The sequence below is a fragment of the Manis javanica genome, chromosome 2, assembly GCF_040802235.1.
Source record: "Manis javanica isolate MJ-LG chromosome 2, MJ_LKY, whole genome shotgun sequence".
NCBI lineage: Eukaryota > Metazoa > Chordata > Mammalia > Pholidota > Manidae > Manis > Manis javanica.
Window position 1 is genome coordinate 163,771,068 of NC_133157.1, and position 23,011 is coordinate 163,794,078.

The 23,011-nt window shown below is 36.0% G+C and overlaps 1 protein-coding gene across 6 annotated transcripts in view; it reads left to right on the forward strand.

The window, feature by feature from the left end:
* Positions 1-23,011, forward strand: part of ZFHX4 (zinc finger homeobox 4) — a 170,036-nt gene that overhangs the window by 26,303 nt on the left and 120,722 nt on the right. For all 6 annotated transcript variants that reach the window (XM_073229724.1, XM_073229729.1, XM_073229726.1 and 3 more), the window contains exon 3: positions 1-213. This exon is cut by the window's left edge. In XM_073229724.1, coding sequence (XP_073085825.1) covers positions 1-213 — 213 coding nt within the window. The remainder of the gene's footprint in view (positions 214-23,011) is intronic.

Below are 23,011 nucleotides of genomic sequence, written 5' to 3' on the forward strand. Positions count from 1 at the left end.
CACTGCAAGACTGATAAACATATGCAGAAATACCAGCTGGTGGCTCACATTAAAGAAGGGGGCAAAAGCAATGAGTGGAGGCTGAAGTGTATTGCCATTGGCAACCCTGTTCACCTGAAATGTAACGCCTGTGACTACTACACCAACAGTGTGGATAAATTACGCTTGCATACCACCAATCACAGGCACGAGGCGGCCCTGAAGCTCTACAAGGTAAGCAGGGACATCCATTTCTGTTGGCATAGAGTAGAGAAGGGAATTAACTGTTTCAGAGCTTAGAGCACAAATCTGCAAGCGAAGAAAAAAAAGAGAGAAAAAAATTGAAGGGCAAGGTGCACACGTTGTGCTTAACATGTCTTATTGTGTACTCAAGTATATGGAATTGGAGAATTTATTTAGAAGATTTGCCATATATCCCTTTTACACCCATCTTAGGGGCATTGGTTGCTTTCCTGAAATATAATAGGTTTTCTGAGTATTTTGTTTATAAATTAGTACTCCTAATCCTCTTTTGTTGATTGGTTAAAAAAACAGCATAACAACACAAGTGTTAATGGTTACAGGTTGCAGAGGACAAAAATGGTGCTTCCTTGTGAAGGCATCATCTTTTGCTGACAAATAAGGACAATCAAAACACTATGTGTTGTGGGTTTTTTTTTCTTTTGTGTAAGTTATGGAGTAAACACACTCTCCCTGAGCATCACTTGAAAGTCTTTTACTTAAGTCTGTTGTTATTTTGCATGATTTTTCCCATATAGTAATGTTTTTATCCCCCACAATAGGTGTAGCACAGATAAAAGTGTTCATTAAATGGCAAATATACTTTTACCCTTGCTGGGAAAAATGTGCATGTGATGAACACCACTTATTATATACCTTGCCGTGACTTTTTCTAAACCCTAATTACTGGTTAATTTATTTTCTGCAGTTTGTTTACTGGATTGGCTTGATTGTCTTGGTTCATGTACAAATGTAAAAAATTCATTTCTATGATGAATAACTTGGTAACTTATTAAAAACTTCTTTTGTCTAGAGGATATTAAAATTCAGAAAATATTGCAAGCCATTAGTCATTGTAACAAGCTCTAAATATGATTACAAAATCCATTTTGCAAGTGTTACCTATTGATTTATACTAGAAATCAGTGATAACTATACTATCACACGTCAACCAGAGATCATAATACCTACGGCTTTTCTCCTATTTCAAACTATTGCCATGGAACAAAAAAAGCAGATTGTGATCCTCTAGAACAGGTGTGGGAATTATCTATTTGGATTGATCTGGCCCTATTTGCTTTTGGGCTGTTTCTTGAAGTTCAAATTCTAGATTGATGTACTGAGTGTAACAGCCTAAAGACGCTGTGTGAGAATTTGTAACACCGTCTCTGTGATATCGGCACTCTGTGGATCAATATGAAAACATTAGATTTGGGTTACACTGTTTACAGGGAGTACAGGCCCTAGTGTAAGATAGAAAGCTTCTGAATTGATGGTATTGAAAATATAGTATAAAGGATTAATTGTATTATAATTCATAGGTTTTACAGCAACAGTTGACAACTGCTCAGTTGTCAACTTTTTTTTCCGTTGATACCTGACCTAGTAAAAGTTTTAGAATATCTAGGAAAAAAAAACAAACATTAAGTTTGTATAAATAATAGATCTTGACCCTGGGAGATATATAGAATATTCATGAACTGTGTTTATATTCATGCGGCTCCTCTAACACTTTGAATTAACATGTTGTGAATAGAAGATATAAATGTACAAATTTTTCTATTTTATTAATCTCATGTGGGAAGCTAAAGAAAGGTAAAGCATTACCATTTATTTTCTCAGGAAAGGTTATTTAATCTAATCATTTGCTGACTGTTTGAACATGCATATGTATGTATGTGCTAAGTTTATCCATTCATTGCACAAGAATGGACTGACCACTCTCACAATGTGCAGAGCAGTTTGCCAAGTGCCAGAGTTACTCTTGAAGTTCCTTTACAGGGAGAGTTGGATATTGCTTTTGAATGTATAACAGCCAAATGAGATAAAAGCTTGTTTAGAAAGAGGGCTTCAGAGTAGAGAAAGCCTTAGATCCCAGAAGCAGATAGATGTACTCTTACCTTAAAAATGTTAAAAGTCATATAAAATTTACTTTTCCCCTACTCTTCTTTATTTGCTTATCTCTTAAATACTCAAGTGTCCTCATAGTGTAGTGTCTAAAAATGGTCAGCAAACAGACAAAAACGCACTCTGAACAAACTTACTTTGAATTAAAAGAAGATTGAAGAGATAAATATTTGAGCTATTGTACTGGGCAAATCAAACTATATTATTTTGCATTATCCTTCAAGGAGCACTCTTTATTTCTAGTAGTAACTACAAAAATACTCCACAGTAGCAATGTGTTGAGGGTGCCATTTCTAAACTGGTTTATAGAAACTGTGAGTCAGATATAGAGGCTTTTCAAGTGCAGTAATGAGAATATTAGCAAGCTTGGTCGGCTTGTGTCGGCAAAGTGAAATTGCTTCTTAAGTAGCATTAATTGCTTTTAAATGAGAACCTAACAAATTGGCCTGGGCCTGGAAAAAAAATGATGGTTTATAATATGGCTAAAATATTAAAATTAGACTTAAAATACTTTCTGAGTTAATGACTAGGCAATAATCTCTTATATAAAATTCATTTTCATTAAGAGTTTAATTTACATCATTTTGCATCATGAATTATTCAGACTTTAAGGGAAAGTGACAAGTAGCAGTTATAAGACAGATACAGAGCTTTGAGAAAACAGCTTTTCTGGTTATTGACAACATATTGATTCAACACTCTAAGTGTGTGGTGATGTGTCAGTTTGATTTGAATAGACCACTTTACCTCTTGCATTGTCAACCAGAGGCAGTATTACCTAAAAGAAGTGGATGTCCTTATTCCAGTTAAGGAGGTTAAAGGTTAAAGGTTAAGGGTTAGCTTAACTGCATCATCTGCCTAGCTCCTTAACTTTAAACTGATCAATTTAATGAAAATCTGTTTTACAGATGTTGCTTTAATGTATTTGGCAGGATTTAGGCAGCTTTAACATTAGACGTTTGCTAGTAAAAATTATTTCTTTATTTGACCAGAACAACACCTTTCCTTTTATGTTTAAGGTAGAAGGCTGGGGTTATGGTATTTTGGCAAAGGACCTAGAGGCAGCATGTGTTGATGATCTTTCCATATGGACTCTAAAAAAGAATACCTTTATGCCTATTGTTAACGATAACTGCAAAAAACAAACAAAGCTGTATTCACTTTTGGGCAGTGTTATTTTCCTTAGAATTTTTTAAACAGAATTTTGTTGTTGAAAAAAATCTTATTCATTCCTTCAAGCAAAATTCTCTAGTGCTAAGCACTATTAAATTTTGAGTTTCCCTCCAGAAATTTTAATGATGAAGCAAGATTGGTCTAGTAAATTAAAACATTAAAATGAAACTGCACATTGCCCATAATCTCCTCTTTTAATGTATGAAAGTATATTTAAAGTGAGGCTTATAAATACTAAACGCATACAGAGTCACAGTCAGTATTAAAGGTTGAAGTGTGTGTGTGTCGATAGGGTTATAGATACAGATATAAATACTGATGTAAATAAAGAATGCAAAAAGTGTTTCTCAACTACTGCTTTATCAGATTTGATGATATCCTCCTAATATCACGCACTGGCATCTTCTACAGATTTTTGGCAACTGATATTTGCTTAATGAGTCCTTAGTAAATATTTGTAAAAAAAAAATGGAAGAATAAATAAACTGATAAATGTGATGAAGAAACCCCAACCCTCATTGAAAAAAAAAAGTACTGCAATCGGGTCAACCCCATAAAGGATTCCCAACTTTTTCCAAAGAGTCCAGTAAAAAAGATATAACAAAACCCACTTAGCATGACACATTCAAACTGAGGAAGGACAAATAAGACTTTGGCAATATTTCAGATGGAGAGTTCAGCTTCTTCTTGGCTCAGAATGGCCGAGACTTTTCTGTCCCGCTATTTGGTCCACCGCTCTCCCATGCAGGGCATGCAAATTCTCTTACCACACCTGCACTTCAGCTGCTCTTATAATATTATGCGTATTTTTAAGGAAGGTGTGCACAGCTCTGCTGGTTCAAAGTAAAAAGCTTAATTATACTAGTTTTTTTCTTCCTGCATCTGCTAGTAGTGAAGCAGAATAGTCTGTCTGAATTCCATAAAGCTGTTTTTGGATTTGGATTTCAAATTGTCAAGAGCAGTGAATGAATCTCTTGTCTCCATGGTGAGCAGAGGAACACTCATAGAATTTAGTCTTAGGTAACTTTTAGTGTAACATTCCCCCAAGGAACATTTTTGGAGTTTTCTCATTATCCATGTTATGGCTGAAAGGATCCGGGTTAAGAACTAAAAGCAAGGTGTGGGGGAGGGTCAGAGAAGAGAAGGCAAGAAGCCATGTTGGGAAAAGTATGTGGCAAGGAAATAAAAAATGGAATGATTAGCTTCCCCTTCCTTTTTTGCTTTTTTTTTTTTTTACAAGTAGGAAATAATAAGCTGATTAGTTTGGAATTAACAAAGAATCACAAGCATTTCATTTCAGAAGGCACTGATCCAACTTTGCAATTTAAAATCAAATATACCAGATAGGTACCATTTCAATTATTGAACTGTCATTGTCCCGGTGTGATGGTAAAAGTGGTCAGGAGATTGCGTGGTACACATTTGCATAAAAGTCATTGTGCAAAGGAAATTGGAATATGTGTGTGTATCTAAAAAACCAAAACAGGTTTTTCTTAATCTTACACTAGTCATTTGTTTAGATGAAGAAAGCTGTTTTCAGAGATAAACAAGTTATTCTATTCTTTTCTGTTGCTAAACATTAACATGAATATGGAAATGTTTGCACTTTTTGTAGTGGGTTCAGATTTGTGTTCCTTTCCAAGTTGAAATACAGTATGAAATCTAATTCTAGTTGCAGGATTTATTTTTAAAAAATAAAGTCATGATTGAAATTATTCTATTGTGTTCTCATATGAAAAGACAAGGCAGACATTGGAAAAAACTACAGTTTCTGTAGTAGAACAATACATGCTTGCATAATACTTATAACTAATAAATACACAGATCAAATAGAGAGAAGCTAGTTAGCTAATAGCAACTCATAAATCACCCATGTTTTCAGATCACAGTGTAATTGGCCAGCCCTATCTACTACGTCTACTTCTGTTTTTAAGCTTGACATTTGCTGAAGCCCAGCCATGTGTTCATGGAACACGGCTACTCCAGCACAAATAGGGACTTCTCACTGCATTCACATGACAAGTAATATGTTACATGATGAGCTGAGAACACCTCTTTGTATTCCACTAGGAAAAAAAATGACCAAAATCTCTGTCTATCCAAATATATAATATATGTATATACACATCAATATCTTAAAGGATTACTTTAGACCAGGCATTTAGCAACTTATTACATCCATGTCAGGAGAGTTAAAAATATTTTTAGTGTGTGAAACTGTTAATAAACCCAGACAAAATTTAAAGAAAGTGAAGTGTGTCTCTGGAACCCTTCTATTTTATTTTCAGCATGTCTTTTCTTAACCAATGCTACTATCTGCATGCACACCGAACACACACTATTATGCTCTGCTCTGGTTTTCTGAAATCCTTACAGTTTTATCCCATTTAGATCTTCTTTTCATGGAAATACTCCATGTTGCAAGATTACCTGTATAGTTCCCCAAAGAAAACCAGCATCCCTTTAATTAAAGGAAAAGAAACCTTTTCATAAAAGCAGAGGAGAGGCGTAAATGACTTTCAGGTCTTTCCCAGAGTGCATTGTGTTTTAAAGGAACTGCTGAGTCTGGATGAATTTCTAACAAGTGAAGGGGTGCAGTGATTATGTCAGGGGTGGGGCTTGTTAGGGCAGTGCCCCACCCTCAGAGCTTCCTCGGTTTTTCTCCTTCCAGACACACACACACACACACACACACACACACACACACACATACACATACACATACACACACACACACACACACACTCACACACCCCCAACCATAACCCCCCCAGAAACAAAGTGAAAAATTTAGTACTACTGTTCATTTCACTTCGCTTCAAGACCATGCCAACTCATACATTATGATTGATGTTATGATTTTTGTATAAGTTGTGTTCATTCTCTCTCATGCGAAGTGTAGGTATGGTTTAATCAAAAGTAGTAAATTGCTTCTGTGTCACCCACCCTGAGGCCTTTTAAGTAATGCAGACAAAGGTGTTTTCTCATAATTAATGTGCTCTTCCTGCATGTTCCTTTCGCTTCCATTTAATTGTCCCTGTCAGTGGAGCTTGTTTAAAATTGCTGAACTGTTCAAATGGGTGCTAGGATGCCACACCATAACACAGCCAGAGTCATGTGTTAACCAGGCCTCATGCTGCTGAAAGGGTCTTGGCCCTGGGTGGAATGAGGAGGAGCTGGCATGTGCATAATGACCACGGTTCTGCTTCCAGAACATCTGGCCTGCCTGAGTTCTGCTAGAAGTGCCTTACCAAGTTCTGAGCCTATGTGAAGGCTGAGTTCAATTAGATGTGGAGATTTGTTTGTTATTCAGATAATTCAAGCCTTAAAAGGCACTTTTTCCAAATTATCAGTATACTTCAGGAGAGCTTATGATGATATGATTTATCCAAAAGAAGACCAATAATGGGGATTTAGCCCTTTATAGCTGTCTCAGAAACATCTTCGCAGATTCCATAACGTAGGAGGAGTGTGGTGATTGGCATAGGTATAAGGCCAAAGTTCTCTCAGTGGAACCCCCAAATGATAGCCCAGGTTTTACTTCTAATAAATACAGAAACATTGGTTGAGCACTTACTATGTACTAATATGATTTTAAAATTTCTCTGTTCATGAAAGTTGTGTACCATTAATGTGGTAGGATATAAGCCATCTTTCTGACTGATGCTTCCAAACTCACTCTTTTCTTCCAATGTGTCATGCATATTAATAGTATTAAAGCTTGAATCCATGTACTAGCCATCTAAAGCCTCCATGCTTTTTTTTTCACAATGGTTGGCCAAAGGACTGAGGGTGACAGCTGTCTTGGGTCATCAGTAGCCATTACAGTGTTACTTCTATATCTTGCCTTCTTCTTACTGCTCTCTTGCATTGCAAGACTTTATTGATTAGTTTCAGACAAGGGTTATAGTGAGAATTTGAGGGCAGGATAGAGTTTTTTATTAGTTGGAGCCTTATGTTCTTCCTACACAAGGATGATGTTACTCATGCATTGCCTAGAAAATGAAGAAGAAATATTAAAGACAACCACTTTAATAGGAATGCAAAATGTGTCAAATTACAACTTCAGTCAACCCCCTTACAGACTCAGGATGCTAATTTAGTTTGACTCTTGGGGAATCTTTGTAAGTTCAGTTTACAATACTGTCAGTGAGAGTTCTGCTTAAAGATAATTATTATAGTAACCAGTTCTGTTACTACCACAGATAATAACAGTTATGTGTGGCAACTTTGTATTTTACTTGGTTTTATAATCTTTTAATAATATTCTGGTTTTCTTATCTTTAAGGAGAAGTACTTTTTTAGCCTATGAATATAATCCTTGCTATACTAAATATGTATATATAAATATAAAACTGTATTGACAGCATACTCAAAAACTTTATCAGTTCAGATTTTTCTAAAGCCTTTCTTTCATTAGAAGTATTAAATAGCAGAGAATACACATTTTTCTCTACTTGTTCCTTAAGAAATAAATGTTAAGGTTATCTTTTCCAGTTAAGCAATTTTTAAGGAGTAGTTTTTTTTAAGAGGTACGTTATGGTTGAACAATTCTTTGTCTCTGGATATCTGCTGATAAAACGGGTGGAATGAAGGTCCAAGGATGTAAAGAAATGAGCTATTGATAGGTCCAACTGTACCACTTAACTCTAGTTTGGAAGGAAAGCTTTTAAAGTTTAAAATATTGATTCACAGTCCATGATTATATGTCCTGTGTCAAGAAGAGCCTCACTTATAGATAGAGTTGGCTGTCTATAAATGATTTATGAGATATTGGGAAGGATCTTATCCAAACACACCCCTTCTTGTGGTGCCAGATATTCTGTCAGCAGTGAAGCCATATTGATAGCTGGCATATCCATTTATCATCTTTTAAAAAGGCTCTACTTTTTGAAGAGGAACATGTACTGACAGTGATCATAGTAAGTTAAGCTTTTTATGTGCATTATCTTATTTACTCTGCCTAACAGTTTTATGTTACTATTCCCCTTTTGACTTAAGAGAAAATTGAGATTCAGAGCAAAACATCTTGCTCAGGTTGTCATAGACAGTAAGAGCCTGTGCTGGGGTTTTCATCTGGCCTCTTCGCATCCCATTATCTATCCAACATTAGGAAACTTTGCTAATAAGAAAACTTGTTGTTGTGCTTGAGAATAATAGGAAGACCAGAGAGTGGGAAACAGAAAAGCCAGAAGCCACTGTGGCAACCTTCACAATTTTGTTTCAGGCTTCATTTTGGAGCCCACTTTCATTCCTCTAAGCGAGCAGGTTCCCTTAGAGATACTGCAGATGCAATGTGCCATAAGAGCCACACACACGTGAATGTATAGTCAGCTGGGATGATGAACCTGGGCCTGATGGGTCATCTATCTACAAAGCGGAAGGAGAAATTGCTGGCTGCAATGGTTACCTAGTTCCTGTCATGACAGAATTCTTTCACTTTAAAGGAACTTCCTTTTTGTGACATTTTTAGGTGTTTGGTATATTAAATAGAAAGGGCTAATAGAATATTTATCACTTCTAGTGCCTGAACTCTCAGCACCTGCAAGTTAAGCACCTTTGGAAGCTGTATTAACTCTCAGGTCACCAGAGTACTTGAGCAGTAATGTACTAAATGGTACCCCGTTGACCTGAAAAAGGGATTGTGCCTCCCTAAGCATTTAACTGTCTAAACAAGACAACATAAGCACAGTTTACTCTCTGCCCAGAACCCAAATGTCCTTCTCTTCCCTTTTCCTGCATTCTTTTCAATAGGAGCAAGTCCTATTCACTTGTTACTTACTAGAACTTTTTAAAAATAATCTTGTTTTGAATTATTATTATTAATTATATTATTATTTGCTTTTATATTTCACTTCTTACTTTGACCAATTTTGGTTACAAGGTTCTAAGATTTTTTCTCCACATGTTTCTAAGGCACTCCTTCCCTCATGCCCCTTCCCAAAAATTTTGCTAATGATGCCTATGTAAAGCCCAAAATTGTTATCAACTGTTTACACTGACTTAACTTAGAGAGGCTTGGGGGAATCTTGCCTTCCTGAATCTGGCTATCTGATCTTGCAAAACATTGTAGTCATTGACATTGCTGCAGTTGACCATATTCATTAACGAGATATTCTTTCACTGGAAAATAAGAATAGTCTTAGTTTTGAAATGACAGCGTTTTTAGCACTAGAGAAGCTCCCAATACTTACATCTGTTGTGTGTAAGGCATGCAAGGACATTTGACACTGATAAAGTGCAGTATCTTTCAAAGCCTTTAAATGTTCCTAGCTATTCTTTTGGCAGGTCTGAGAATACCACCAGCATATGTCCTTAGGGTCAAAAATCATACATTGTTCAATTGTGGGAAATCAGGTAGCAAGTCTAATGGCCATCACTTGTAAAAGAGAGTCAGTTTACAAGGCATATCCTTTAAACTCAGCATTTACCACTGAGTAACAGAATAGTGACATCAGACTAGGAAATGAGAGAAGGAGTCCGAATTTTACACCAAATCAGTAGTGTTTTTGAAAAAAGGTTAACATGCTAAAATGGGAATTATGCAAAAACCAGAGTAAACCTTCCTTAAATTAGTTTCATTTGAATTTATATTACATAGTAATTTAGAAGGAAGATAACTCTCCTATTTACTGTCTCACACTATCACTACTTTTTAAACAGGGGCCTTTCAGTGTATTTTGGGAAATAATTTGGCTAAATGCAAATTCTGGTTTATTTTTTGGTTTCTTATAATTTTTATGGCCACTTAAGTAATCAAAAAAGCACATTTGGATGGAATAATTGTGCCAAATTTTTCCGTGGTGAGTATTCCCGAGACTATACTCTCCAGTCTATAACAAAATTCCTTAAAGACAGATCCAAGAGGAATTCATTTATAATAACTTTTTTTTAAAGAGAAATATAGTCTTTGGCTCTCTGAAGTCCTCAAATATTAGAAAAACTAAGATGGGCTTTATGAAGAATTATTTGGTCTCTAGAGTACTTATTCTTAGCACAGAGACAGAATTACCATCTTTCAGTCAGGAATGCAAAAGTATCTTCCAAATCACTTAGTTTTGTCAACATTTATTTAGATGTATGCTTCAAAATAGAGTCTTAGGTATAATATTTGTATGTTTCCCTAACATGTACTCGGTCACATTACTCCTTGTAACACTGCAGCTACCTCTTCGATAACGATGGCTTGATAACTTCCTGGAAAACCATTGATATAGAAGTACACTGAAATCGATGTTCTTTTTTTTTTTTAAATGTCTGTTAACACTTTTCCAAAAAGTGAACAATTCAGTTTTTATCAATGGGTATAAAAGAATGTGGGTATATTGAGATCTCGTACTCGTGAATTAAAAAGGCAAAATGCCAGTACTTCAATGATGTTTTCAGTACATATCCAGGGAGACCTAATTAGACATCCTTTGCTCAAACCCTGGAAAACATTTCATGTGCATGCATGTGAGAGAGTGTGTGTGTGTGTGTGTGTGTGTGTGTGTGTGTGCGTGTGTGTCAGAGAGAGAGGAGTGAGAATACAATGTATGAAGACATTTTAAAAAATTGATGAATATTATGAGTTAATCATTAATACTCACTTTTTTGTTTTAAAGTAGATCACAGAAATCTCTTCCTGCACATTGTAAGTGTCCTCAGTCCCTAGAGATAATAAACCTTTGATGATGTTGGGCCAGACTCATCAACAAGCATCTGTATGTACATATGACTAATCAAAGGTTCAGGGAACAGGATATGACTTGGTAAAAGTGAAATGGTTCTCCAAAAAGTAAATGACCTCCCTAATTGTGGGAGCACATTAAGCCTTTTTTCCCCTTTACAAAAGGCAGATCCTGCTCCCACCTTTGGAGCAGGTTATCCTTTCACAAAGGCTTGAGCACTAAGTCTTTTAAAAGTATCTTTAAAAGCAAAGGTTTTCTCAGATTAATGTCTGCCTAATTGAATATTAATTCACAATTTTCTTTGTCTTAAAGTCACAACAGTTGCCACAAGACCCTTATAGATATGCAGAAGTATCTTTGAAATTCAGGGAATTAGATTAACAAGTATTTTTGCTTTTAGAAAAATTATTTTTATTTTTAATTTTTTATATTGAGGTATATAAAGTAAAATGAACAAATCTTAGGGTACAGCTTGTTGTGTTTTGACCTGTGTATACACACACATACCATCACCCTGATCAAGATATGAAACACTCTCGCTAATTTTTTTTCCTTTTCACCAGTTCACCTGCCTTCCCATCCACCTCCCCCATGGCAGCACATATCTTCTCAAATTGATCAACTGTCAGAGATCCATAGTGAGAAAATGATGGAATAAGAGAGCAATCTCCATAATTAAGCATGAAATTATATAGGAAAATGTGATGAAAAGTTTCAGGAGATTAGTCCTACATTAGAAAGAAAGGAACCAAAGTTACATGCTACAAAATGTATCCTGTGAACAGTGCCTGTGAATGCTGAGGCCATGATCTTCTGCTCTGCTGCCTTCTTTTTTGGTTCACAACAGCTTTAATGAGATAATTTATATATGCCGTGCAATTCACCCATTTAAATTATAGAATTATACGTTCTAATAACTATCTACAGAACTATACAACCATCATTAGAATCAATTTTAGAACATTTGCAGCATTCCAGAAACAAATGCTATGCCATTTAACCCACCCCTCCACTAATCTCAACCCTTCACAACACTAATACGCCTATTCTGGACATCTCATGTAGATGTTATTATGCTATATGTGGTCCTTTGTAGCTGGCTTCTTTCACTCAGCATAATTTTCCAAAATTCATCCATATTGTAGCATGTAATTAGCACTCCATACCTTTTTATCATAGAATACCCATAATATGGATAAACTACATTTTATTTTATCCTCTCATTAGTTGATGGATCTTTGAGTTTTCCACTTTTTCACTATTATGAATAATGATGCTGTGAACACTTTTGTACAAGTTCTTGCATGGACATACGTTCTCATTTCTCTTGGTTATATGCCGAGAAGGGGAATTCCTGGGTTGGTAGTTATTAATATTCATGGGACTCTCATTACTGCAGTCAATTCTTATTTTGTATCTGGTTAGCTCCTTCTCCCTTTTCCTTTAACAGAGATTACAGTTGCTTTTCTTTTTATTTAACTTATTTTTTATTGAAGCATCATTGATATACAATCTTATATTGGTTTCAAATGTATAACACAGTGGTTCAACAGTTACCCATATCATTAAATCCTCACCCTCACTAGTGCAATTACTATCTGTCAACATTGAAAGATGTTGCAGGATCACTGATTATATTCTCCATGATGTACTACTATTCCCATGACCAACTTATATTATGAGTGAGAATTTTTGTGTCCCTTTATTCCCCTCACTCTCCCTATTTACCCACCCAAACCCCTCCCCCATGGTAGCCACTAGTCACTTCTCAGTGTCTATGAGTCTACTGCTGTTTTGTTTCTTCTGTTTTGCTTTGATTATATATTCCACAAATAAGTGAAATCGTATGTTATTTTTCTTTCTCAGCCTGGCTTATTTTGCTGAGCATAATACCCTCTAGATCCATGCATGTTGTTGCAAATGGCATGATTTCTTTTCTTTTTGTTGCTGAATAGTATTCCATTGTGTATATGTACTACCTCTTCTTTATAGAATGAATATTGTAAATTTTTATCACTCTCCCAAAGTTCCTTATTCATCCTTTGTTTCACTCTAGCCAATGAGTTCAATGAGAACATTAATTCTAACATTTATTGAACACTTACTATGTTGCAGATAATCTTCTAAGTTCTTTAAGTATATTAACTCATTTAATTTTAACAGCAACTCTGTTAGGTAGGCACTTATTATGCCCATTTTGAAGATGAGAAAACTAATATTATGAAAGCTTATGTAACTTAGCCAAGATCACATGACTGGTAACAATGACAGCTGAGTCAGGACTCAGATTGACTGGTTCCAACACCCAGTCTTAAAAAGGACACTGTGTCACAGTGAAGGTGCTACCTTGAGAAGGGATACCTAGAAAGTGAGACCTTGTTTGTGGCAGGAGGGGATGGAAATAAGAGTGTAACAGTAATAGTTGATCTTTGAGAAGGATAGTATCCCCTGGGAGAGAAAGAAAAGAAGTAATGATGACATGGATAGAGATTTAGAGACTTTGGGTAGAGGTAGTGAGGGATGGCAAATTAGAAAAATGACTGATAACAGTAGGTACTTTTAGTTCTTTTTTATGCCAGAATGTAAACCATTTATCTGTTTCATACTATGTTCTTTGAAAATATCTATGAACTGAATTCTCCATATTTGTAGGAATGAAAAATTGGTGTGTTTTAGAATAACAAGTTTACTGAAACACATTTTGTTAGATTGATGTTCTAGTGATACACAAATGCTTGTTTGTCCTTATTTGTTAAAAATGCACTGTGCTGGACACCAGTGGTGAGTAAGACAAACATGGAGGGTACAGGATGCAGGTCCTGTCTTCAAAAAAGCTCACCAAGTTTTAGAAGAAAATATATAATACTTTTTAATCTGTATTTTATTTTCCTTTGTGAGTTGTTCCTGTTAACAGCCTTTCTGAATTCCAGAAGTTTGTAGGGACATTTTTAGTACTTTATGTAATACATTTTAGCAATGTTTACTCCTTTGTGCCATCTAGAAAGTTAATATTTAGATTTCCTGTGGTATTTGGGGAAAAAATTAGATTCCTGCCTTGCACAACTTTGATAAAGAGTGGTTATTTGTTTCTATACCAGTAAAGACGCTGTCCCATTGTTGAAAAATAATGCACACTAACAGTATAATTTGTCTTTGTTCCCTCTTGCCTCCCTCTCCTAACTAACTGATGTTTGTGAGCATGATTTTTGTATTTTCACAATGGTAGAAATATGGATAAACTGAAGTATTACTAGGTGCTTTTTTTGCTAACTAGAAGGAATTTTTTCATTTTGTAGATATAAAAACATAAATACTTGCCTCTAATATCTTATCTAATCACTGAAAATAGTCTTAATATTTTATCTATAGCTATTTCAAGCATCATACTATTTTTTCTTCACACCGTTATTGATGTTACTTAAAGTTTTCAGTTTCTAGAGATCTACTGATCTTCATAAAGCCCACTGACATAGGTAGCCTGAGGTCAGGAGTTGGGCTGCCTATATTCCTACTGTTAGAATATAACATTGCATAATTTCTTCTTTCAGTTTTACTATGAAAAAAAAATAAAGGGGAAATTATACAAGAAAACATAATAAGCTCCAAGCTTCTCAGGAGCTGCTCTCTTGAGTATGAAATACTGTGAAACTGAAAGATTGCCTATTTCAGCGCTTACTTCTTGGAGCGCTGATGAAGTTAGTAAGCGTGGACAAGGTCGTATCACTTTTGGATGCCCTCCCATTAGTAGTATGCTGGTGGTGCGGTGTGATGGGAGGATGCAGGGTGTGTCTCAGAGAAAGAAGTGAAAGATAGGCACATCTATTCCCCCTTTTCTCTGTAATTCAAGAAAAATTCAGGAGTTAGACATTTTCTGTCCTAAGGTGCCCAGCTGACTTTCTCACTATTCCTGTGGTTGTTGGCAAGCATTTCTGTGCCTTAGTTAATATTGTAGTAAATGGAGAAAAAAAACTGACGTCTGTAGGTCTTAATTATGGTACAAAAATAGCTTTGAAAAAAAGTATTCTGAGATGAAAGCTTTTATATGTGGAAAATACTACTTGTGTCTTGTCAGCACATCTACTCTATTGGCACTGCCTTTTATACATGGAGATAGCTTTTGCTTTTCTTATTATTGAACACTTTTATAAGTCTTATTATAAGGCACTTTGCTTTTTAATTTCTGTTAAGTGTACCTGGTTACACTATTATACCTAGGACTTGTCATTCCTGAAAAGCTATTCTTAACTTTCTCTCTCCAATTGGCCTTCAATAGAAATTTGCTTTGAAGAGGAATGTAGCTATACTCGTCAACTTGAAAATGGGTAAATATAGCTCATAGAAAATAACCGTTTGTGTGTCCTTTTATGTGCTTTAACTTCGATATCCATTCTTTCTAAGAAGTTTGCCCACAGGAAAGGAACTGCATATGACATTTTTAAATACCAGTTTTCATGTCTTCCAAGAGTGAATTTGCAAATGAGCAATAGTAAGTGGAGGTCACATTTGAAAAAACAAAGACTTAAAGCTTCTGTGTGTCACATTAATTTTACTTTTTCCTTTAGGCTGATACTACAATTTTTCTCATGTATAAAATGGGTTTTGAGTTACCATTACAATTAGAAAATGGACATTAACTTAATGGTCTTTGAGATCTGGTCTAAATGTAATCACTTATTTGGTTCTTAGAGCTGAATTTATTCTGAGCTTTAACAAGTGTCTCATCGTAAATTGCTGATGTAGGTAAGCATATATCAGCTTGCCAGTTTTTCATTGTTTAATCCACAAATATAGGTTCACGTATTTTTCTTATAAACAGGAAGCAGGGTAATAATCTTATACAGAAAAATAGCTAAACTACATATTTTACTCTCCTGTGCTTTACTTACTTATATGACTACATCATTTCACTTATTCATTTACTGAGAGCCTGCTCTGTCAGGCCCTGTGCTAGGGAATAAGGATATAGCATCAAGCAAGAAAGACACAGGCCTGGCTGTAATAGAGCTTACAATTTAGTGGGGAGAAAAGCTTCAAACACATAACCAGTCACTAAACATAAATCTAAAGCCCCTGGATTAGGCAAAGAAACAGTTATTTACTATTGTAAACAAATGATATCTGTAGTTTCTTTACTTGGAACATTTATTTGTGTCAGTAGTACATAGGTATTGTGTAAATCAAATTCTTCCTCCAGTCTTGGAAGAAAGTGAAGAATTTGAATGAGACCCTCTATTGAGGTGTTCAGAGGTGTATCTGGGGACTGAGCTGAATTGACTTTACTACATATTGGCCGTTACATAGAAAAAGGCGTTTACCATTGAGGTTTTATCTGAGTGCAAGCACTTTCAAACTTTTTGGAGTCATGGAATATTTATGTGAAAAGGCATTCCAGAAGTGCTGCGTATCCCACTGACAGATTTGTGCAGAATGTTATACAGAAGGTTGGACAAGATGAAGCTGAGTCCCTGTTGGGGGACTTACCAGAGTCCCTGTTGGAACTTTTAAAACACACTGACTCCAAGACCATAACCCCTGTAGGTGCATCCAGGGATCTCTTCATTAGAGATGAGACCCTGATAATTGGCCAAATTTAGGGATCACTGGACTAGAAGACTTTGAAGGTCACTGAACATCTAAAGGTTCCGTGGAAGAGAGTGAATATGGCAGTAATAAGTTCAGTTCCATTAACATCCTTTCCTCCCGTGTTCAGAAGAGAGAAGCTGTGCCTTCTGCTGTAGTCTGTGAATCCCTTCCTTTCACAGCCTAGGATTTTGCTAGGATCTGCCGATGTTGCATACTCTGTCCAGGGAAGTCAAGGAAGGCATTGCCCTCTGTCTTACTCATTGTTCTGCCTCGAAAGACAAAAGTCTGACATGTTTTCGTATTTTTAAAAAATCCTATTTCAGTAGGAAAAATGGCAAAGTTTATGCAGAAAATTTTTCTGTACAAAACAGCTGTTCTTTTGTTAAAAGTCTGAAACTGTAGTGAACTGCCAGGCCAGAAACCACTTTCCAAGTCCAGAAGGTGGAAAAAAAATCTAAAGGCCCTGGATTGAATTTTATAGGAATATCTTTTTTGGTAAATTTTCTGAATCATGCTTTGCTTCATCATAGTCACAGAAATCCACTCCCCTTGTACATGAGGATATCCCCAGGCAGCAGATATATGGTCTGTTTTCTGAACAGGAATCTTGTAGGTCTCAGGAGAGCCAACTTCCACAGGCTTGCTGGGTTGAATGCTCATTTGTAGTTCACTGTAATGATTCTGCAGTTTTTATTTCCTTGCTATTCTAGGAAGGCAGACTCTGAGGTTTGTTTTTAGAATTCTACTTTATAATTCATATGTTTTCTCTTTCTCTTTCTGTCCATAGATACAGATATAAATGTGTGTGTGTGTGTGTGTGTGTGTGTGTGTGTGTGTGTGTAGAAAGAGATATGTGTATATTTCTTTATACAACACAGAACTGTGTACTGTGTGCCCTATAATTCGACAATATTTCTTTAACAACATCCTGTACTTTTCTTTGCTCTCATGTATAGCCTCTAATGCAGATGCCCTGGTAGCTATAATGACAGCTAATGCTAAAAAGAAGCAAATAAATGTGGTGCAGTTTTCATGAGCAACAGAATCTGCATTGTCATAACACATTACCCTGGAAAAGTTATTGTGTTTAACCACTTCCTAGTTAAAAATGGGATCTTTGTTTCATAAAGGAATACCTTTTTTTTATAGATCAACTTGAAATAATCAATCAATTTTGAACTGACCCCAAGAGCTACATTTCAAAATGTGGATCTACTATAAAACACCAAACTGTCCGAGGTCCCACTGGCAATATAGCTTGTGTTTTGTGAAAGACCCAAACAAAACAATCCCTCTCCCCTTGGACTGAAAGGGTCAGGTGAATAAAATCACCGGATTTAAAAATCAAACCAGTTATTTCAAGGTTCTGCTAATAATTTTGATTGGCTTAATTAGTTGCTTGAACCCAGCAGATACGTATCGATCTGTGAAGTATAGAAGTTTCCAGGCCTGTCTGAGGTGAACCCTGACCATTTGGTTATTTCAGGATAATGTTCAGTGGGCACACATATGTGTATGAAAAATGTTTTGAGATTTGTGATGAAGAGACCAGTACAGTGTTGTATGTAGTATGTTTGCTGTATTTGTGACCTTAAGCATTTTGCTCTACTGTGACAGACATACCATCCTTCTGTGCCAGTATAAATGCAAGACATTTCATAGTCATAATCTGTTCATACTAGTTAGCAGTGTCACAAATTAAAGCATTAATGGATTTGTGTTGCCTGAGGAAGAAACTGATATAAAATACCAGCAGGTTGAAGGAATGGGGCTGTTTCTTATAACGTAACTCTACATGCCACATAGCTTCCATACCAGGGACTTGGGGCCTTTGAGTGTACCTTTTGCAGAAAGCTCAAATGAGTAGCTCATTATCCCAAAAACATGTCATTAAAATACACTAGGCCAGATACATTCTGAAAGAAAACAATGTTAGTGATTAGCAGACCACAAAAAATCAAAACAGGGTATCCTGTTTTCACAGAGAAAGAGAGATTTTTACTGCTTTAAAAATTTACCTTTGTGGTACAGACAAAAAGTTTTTCCCAGGATTTGAACATGTGCATTTGCGGTAGTTGTGCTGTTTGGGGTGTCATTTTACCTAAATAAAAAGGTAATGATGATTTTGAAAATATATTTTTGTAGGAAATATTGATACACCTGGGGCAGAAATTTTGGCCTATCATTAATGTTGATACCATTGTGAAAGACACATAAATCACTTGTCATGTGACCTGTGACCTGAAATATGCAAATAACTGTATAAATTAGGGAAGGAATATTCAATTAAATTTAGTAGCAGTTTGAGAAAGTTATGCGTGCTTTACTGTAGCACATTTTGTATTTGCCTAGGCATTTAAATGACTTTTTTTTGTACTTCCCCTTTTTAGCCTAGGTTATGGTATATTCTGAGAGGAAGTTATAGGGAATAGCAATTATAGAGAATGAGAACCTATGGTTAAAATTATATGCACATTGAACTACAATGAGGGTATTAAAAGTATTTCATCCCATTTGTAAAATATCTTCCATGACTATGAAAGGGCAATATTTTTCCAATTATATCTCCTTTAGCCTGCAAGTGGATTACCTTATAACAACTCTTATAAAACAAAGAGTCCAAAAATAATTGAGAGTGTAAGGACAGATAAGCTGGGCACATAAAGGCCCTGAGCAAATTTCTCTCAATAGCATTCACAGAACAGGAAAAAAAAAAAGTTAATCTTAACTCCTACTTAGGTCCAGATGAACATTTTAACTCTCAGCATCATGTTGGTTCTTATTGACAGGGAGTGCCTACTGTGTAATTTCTAGCTTAATTCTCCGTGTCTGGAAGATTACATTTTGATTCTCTTTGGTATTAATAACCAGATTTGATCTCAGGCCTGTGCAAGGTCAGGCAGACTGGCCAGGTCAGCCTGTTTGTGTGTGTACATGAACTGTGACATCTAGTCAGAGTGACAGGTAAAAGATGGAACTGATGAGACAAGGGTGTTAACCTTCAGACCACCAAAAAGACCTCTTCTTGCTGGGAACAAAGGGTCCCAGGGGCTGGGGCTGGCCTTCCCTTCACCCCCACCCCCATGTTCATAATATTGTCACAAATGATACACTGTTAAAGGAAAGCATTTCAGAAGAGGTAGATGATTTAAATCCTTAATAAAAATAATAATTTGCATTATTGTTCAGAACTTTAGTTCAGATTTAACAGTGTTTTATGTGGATTGATTTTGCATGGCTTCTCCTGTCCTTAAGTAAATGACTGAGCTATGCTAAATAAAGTGTGGTATCATTATTCCAAGGAAATAGCCCAGAAGCTCAGAGCATGGGGCAAGACATGTTTTAGACACCAGATAAACTTTTGAAGTTCCAGAATTTTATAGTATTTTACTACAAAACATACCAAATAAGCTCTTAAAAAAAAAATCTCTCTGTGTAAAAATTCCTAGGAAGCTACTTGGTTCCTAATTGATTTTATACGTCAGTTGTTCATTGAATAGATAAGTAGTGCCTGTGATATTTGATTACAGAGCAAGGCACCCATTTAACCTTCTGTTCTTTCCTGGCCAGGATTTCAAATACAATAGAACGTTCCTCCCTGAGGCTCAGCAGGATTAGACAGCTAGCGGTAATCCCTGATACGCTGAAATAGACCTGATAGAACTTCACCTCACTTGTTTAGGATTATACTCATGAATTCAGCTCACCCAGTAGCATTAACCCTTTAGGGACTTGTGCTAGGATCCTCTGTCAGCAAAAGCGGTAAATAAACAGAACCCATTAATAAATTCTAAGTAGTTACTGATTTTGTCACCAAAGCATAGTAATCATTTTGAAGGTAGAACAGATGTATGTTCTAAATTGTTTCTCCAAAATTTTGCATCTCGGATATATGTCGCTCAAGATTTATATTAATTTATCTTCTTAAATGTAATTTTACTTAAGAAACTTTATGAGAAGCTCTGGTTTGTGTAATAGCTTCCCCACTGTGGTCATGGTTAAATCAGCTAGTGGAGGTGAAATAGAGATGACTTCACAAGAAGTAGGCCCTTGATATTACAGGTTCACGGGAACCAAGGCAAGTATGAAAATCCCCAAACCTCATTTTAGCCAGTGGTTTCCATCTCTCCGTTTTCTTTTCATGAGAGCAAATTCCATAGGTTTGAGTTTAATTTTCTCTTTTCCCTCTGGTGGATATGAAAATGAGCTAAGAAATGGCCAAGAGGCAGGAAATCCATGGGTGAAAAAGAACTAGTGAAAGGCATAGTTAATCCACAGATTGGAAAGTCAGCTCCACGTTAATTGAGAGAGAGGAAGAGCACGCACTCTTTCACTGCAGGCAGCAGCACTCGCATTTATCATGGTTTTTAAATAATTTACTTTGAAATCTGCCCCTGACACTCACTATTAGGCCCTCAAAACAAGGCTCTCGCAAAGTCATAGGTTCAACATGGGTGATCAGTGATAGTTCACGCCATCTGGGAGAGCCCCCAGTCGTCATGAAAGTGATTACCCTCAATCATGTAGGTCTTCTTGTGTTGACTCTTTAAATATTCATATTCACAACTAGTTCTATTAATTATTCAAATAAGTGATTCCAGTTTTGGTGATTAGAAGATTTCCCACCATGTTCTTAGGTTTTAGAAAAATGTAAGTTTTATTTGAGAGACTTAACCTCCAAATAATGTTGGGATGATGAATGAGACCTCATTGCCTATGATAATATTTCAACGTCAGAGATGATTTAATACTAAAACACTGGCACACCCACCTCTTTCCTGAAATTGCTTTTGTCAGGGCTTCTTAAAGGGCTTGATTAGAGAAAACATTTGTTTTCATTAATGAAAAAATCAGTAGAACAAATACAATCGCAATGAAAAGGTAACTATGAAACAATTTTGGAAGCATTTTCTGTTCTTTACCACATTCCCCACCCTACAGCTTTACTGCAGTTGTAATGGTAGCTAATACCAACTCTATAAGAGGAACCATATTGTGCATACCTCATGCTTTGAAGCTTAGTTTTTTGTAAGAATTTAAGCAAATCCAGTGAGTAAATGGATGGGTTTAAGGCTGAAACAATGGTCCTGCTCTCATAGTATTTTGTTTTTGTTTGGTAAGGAGTGAAGAGACATTGTAAAATGCAGGGTTGTGACTTGAGATGATTCTGGCAAATCTTTAATTAACAATCCTCCCTTTTACTTACTTTTTGTACAAAATATCTAATTTTTATGATGTTGGAGAGCAAAGATGATTTCTGTTGTTCCATTTAGGTGACATATTATTCCAATTAATTGGAAAAGTGCTCCCATGGGATAGATGACTCCACAAGGATGGGGCCTCTTAGGCTCGGTTTCTTGCAGTGGTCCTGGATTCACCCTTGCCTCCTGGCATGCTTTTACACATGCTGTTGCTGGGATTCCAGTTCTTTGTTGTATGTTATAAAATTCTATTGCATCAGCATGAACAAAACAGAAATATTATAGACGTGAACCTTTCACCCCAAAAGACATATAACAAATTGAAAAGCTCCAGACCAGGGTAACAAGAATGCTTGCAGGCAGCATGGATGAGTTTACAGATGACTAAAAGCTGGTATTAATAAATCTCAAAAGGAGAAGAATAGGAGCAGAATTTACTGAAGTCTAGGAAATAATAAAGGGATGTGAAGCTAGGCCATGTGCATCTTTGTACTGTGTGTCAGAAAGAACTAGAAATCCTTCCGTGCAACTGGGAGAAAACAAATTTTCAAGTGACAAAGGAGAATTTGGTGTTTGTTTATTTTTCTATTTGTTAATAAAAAGTAATTTACCTCTGGAATAATTGAGTTAGAAGATTCTGGAAAAACTAATTCATCTTGGAATCATAAGGACAAAGGAGACCTTGAGGAGTCTCCTCCCTGGCAGACAGACAATATTAAAACCATCCCCCCAAGTAGTCCATCTGTATTATTTTTAGAGAGAAAGGACTGGCTTAGTTGTGGCCAATGGAATGCTTTGTGACCATATGAACAAAGAGATAATGGCTGAAGAGTTTAAAACTCTGAAGCAAATGTATTGATTTTACAAACTTTGTTCATATAATACACTGTTGCAAAAAATTCTTAAGAATTTTTAAGAGTTTGCCCCAGAAGTATACCTTTAAAACTACTTTTTTAAGACACCCTGGGATATTAAACTTAATTAACATGTGGTCCTTGACTTGGGGATGGTAAAAGACACATAAAAACAACTAATAAGCCATATATAAAGCTCTTACATTTTGTCTCAGTACATAACAAACACAATTTTATGCACCAAGGAATGTTTGATGTCCACTGTATCATTCAATCCTCACAACAGCCCAGTGAGGTAAATGTAATTCTCATTGCAAGTGTACAGGTTAGGAAAAGAGACATAGCAAGGTCAGGTGTCTTACCCAAGGTCATAGAGTTAGTTGAGGAGCTGGGATGTGAACCC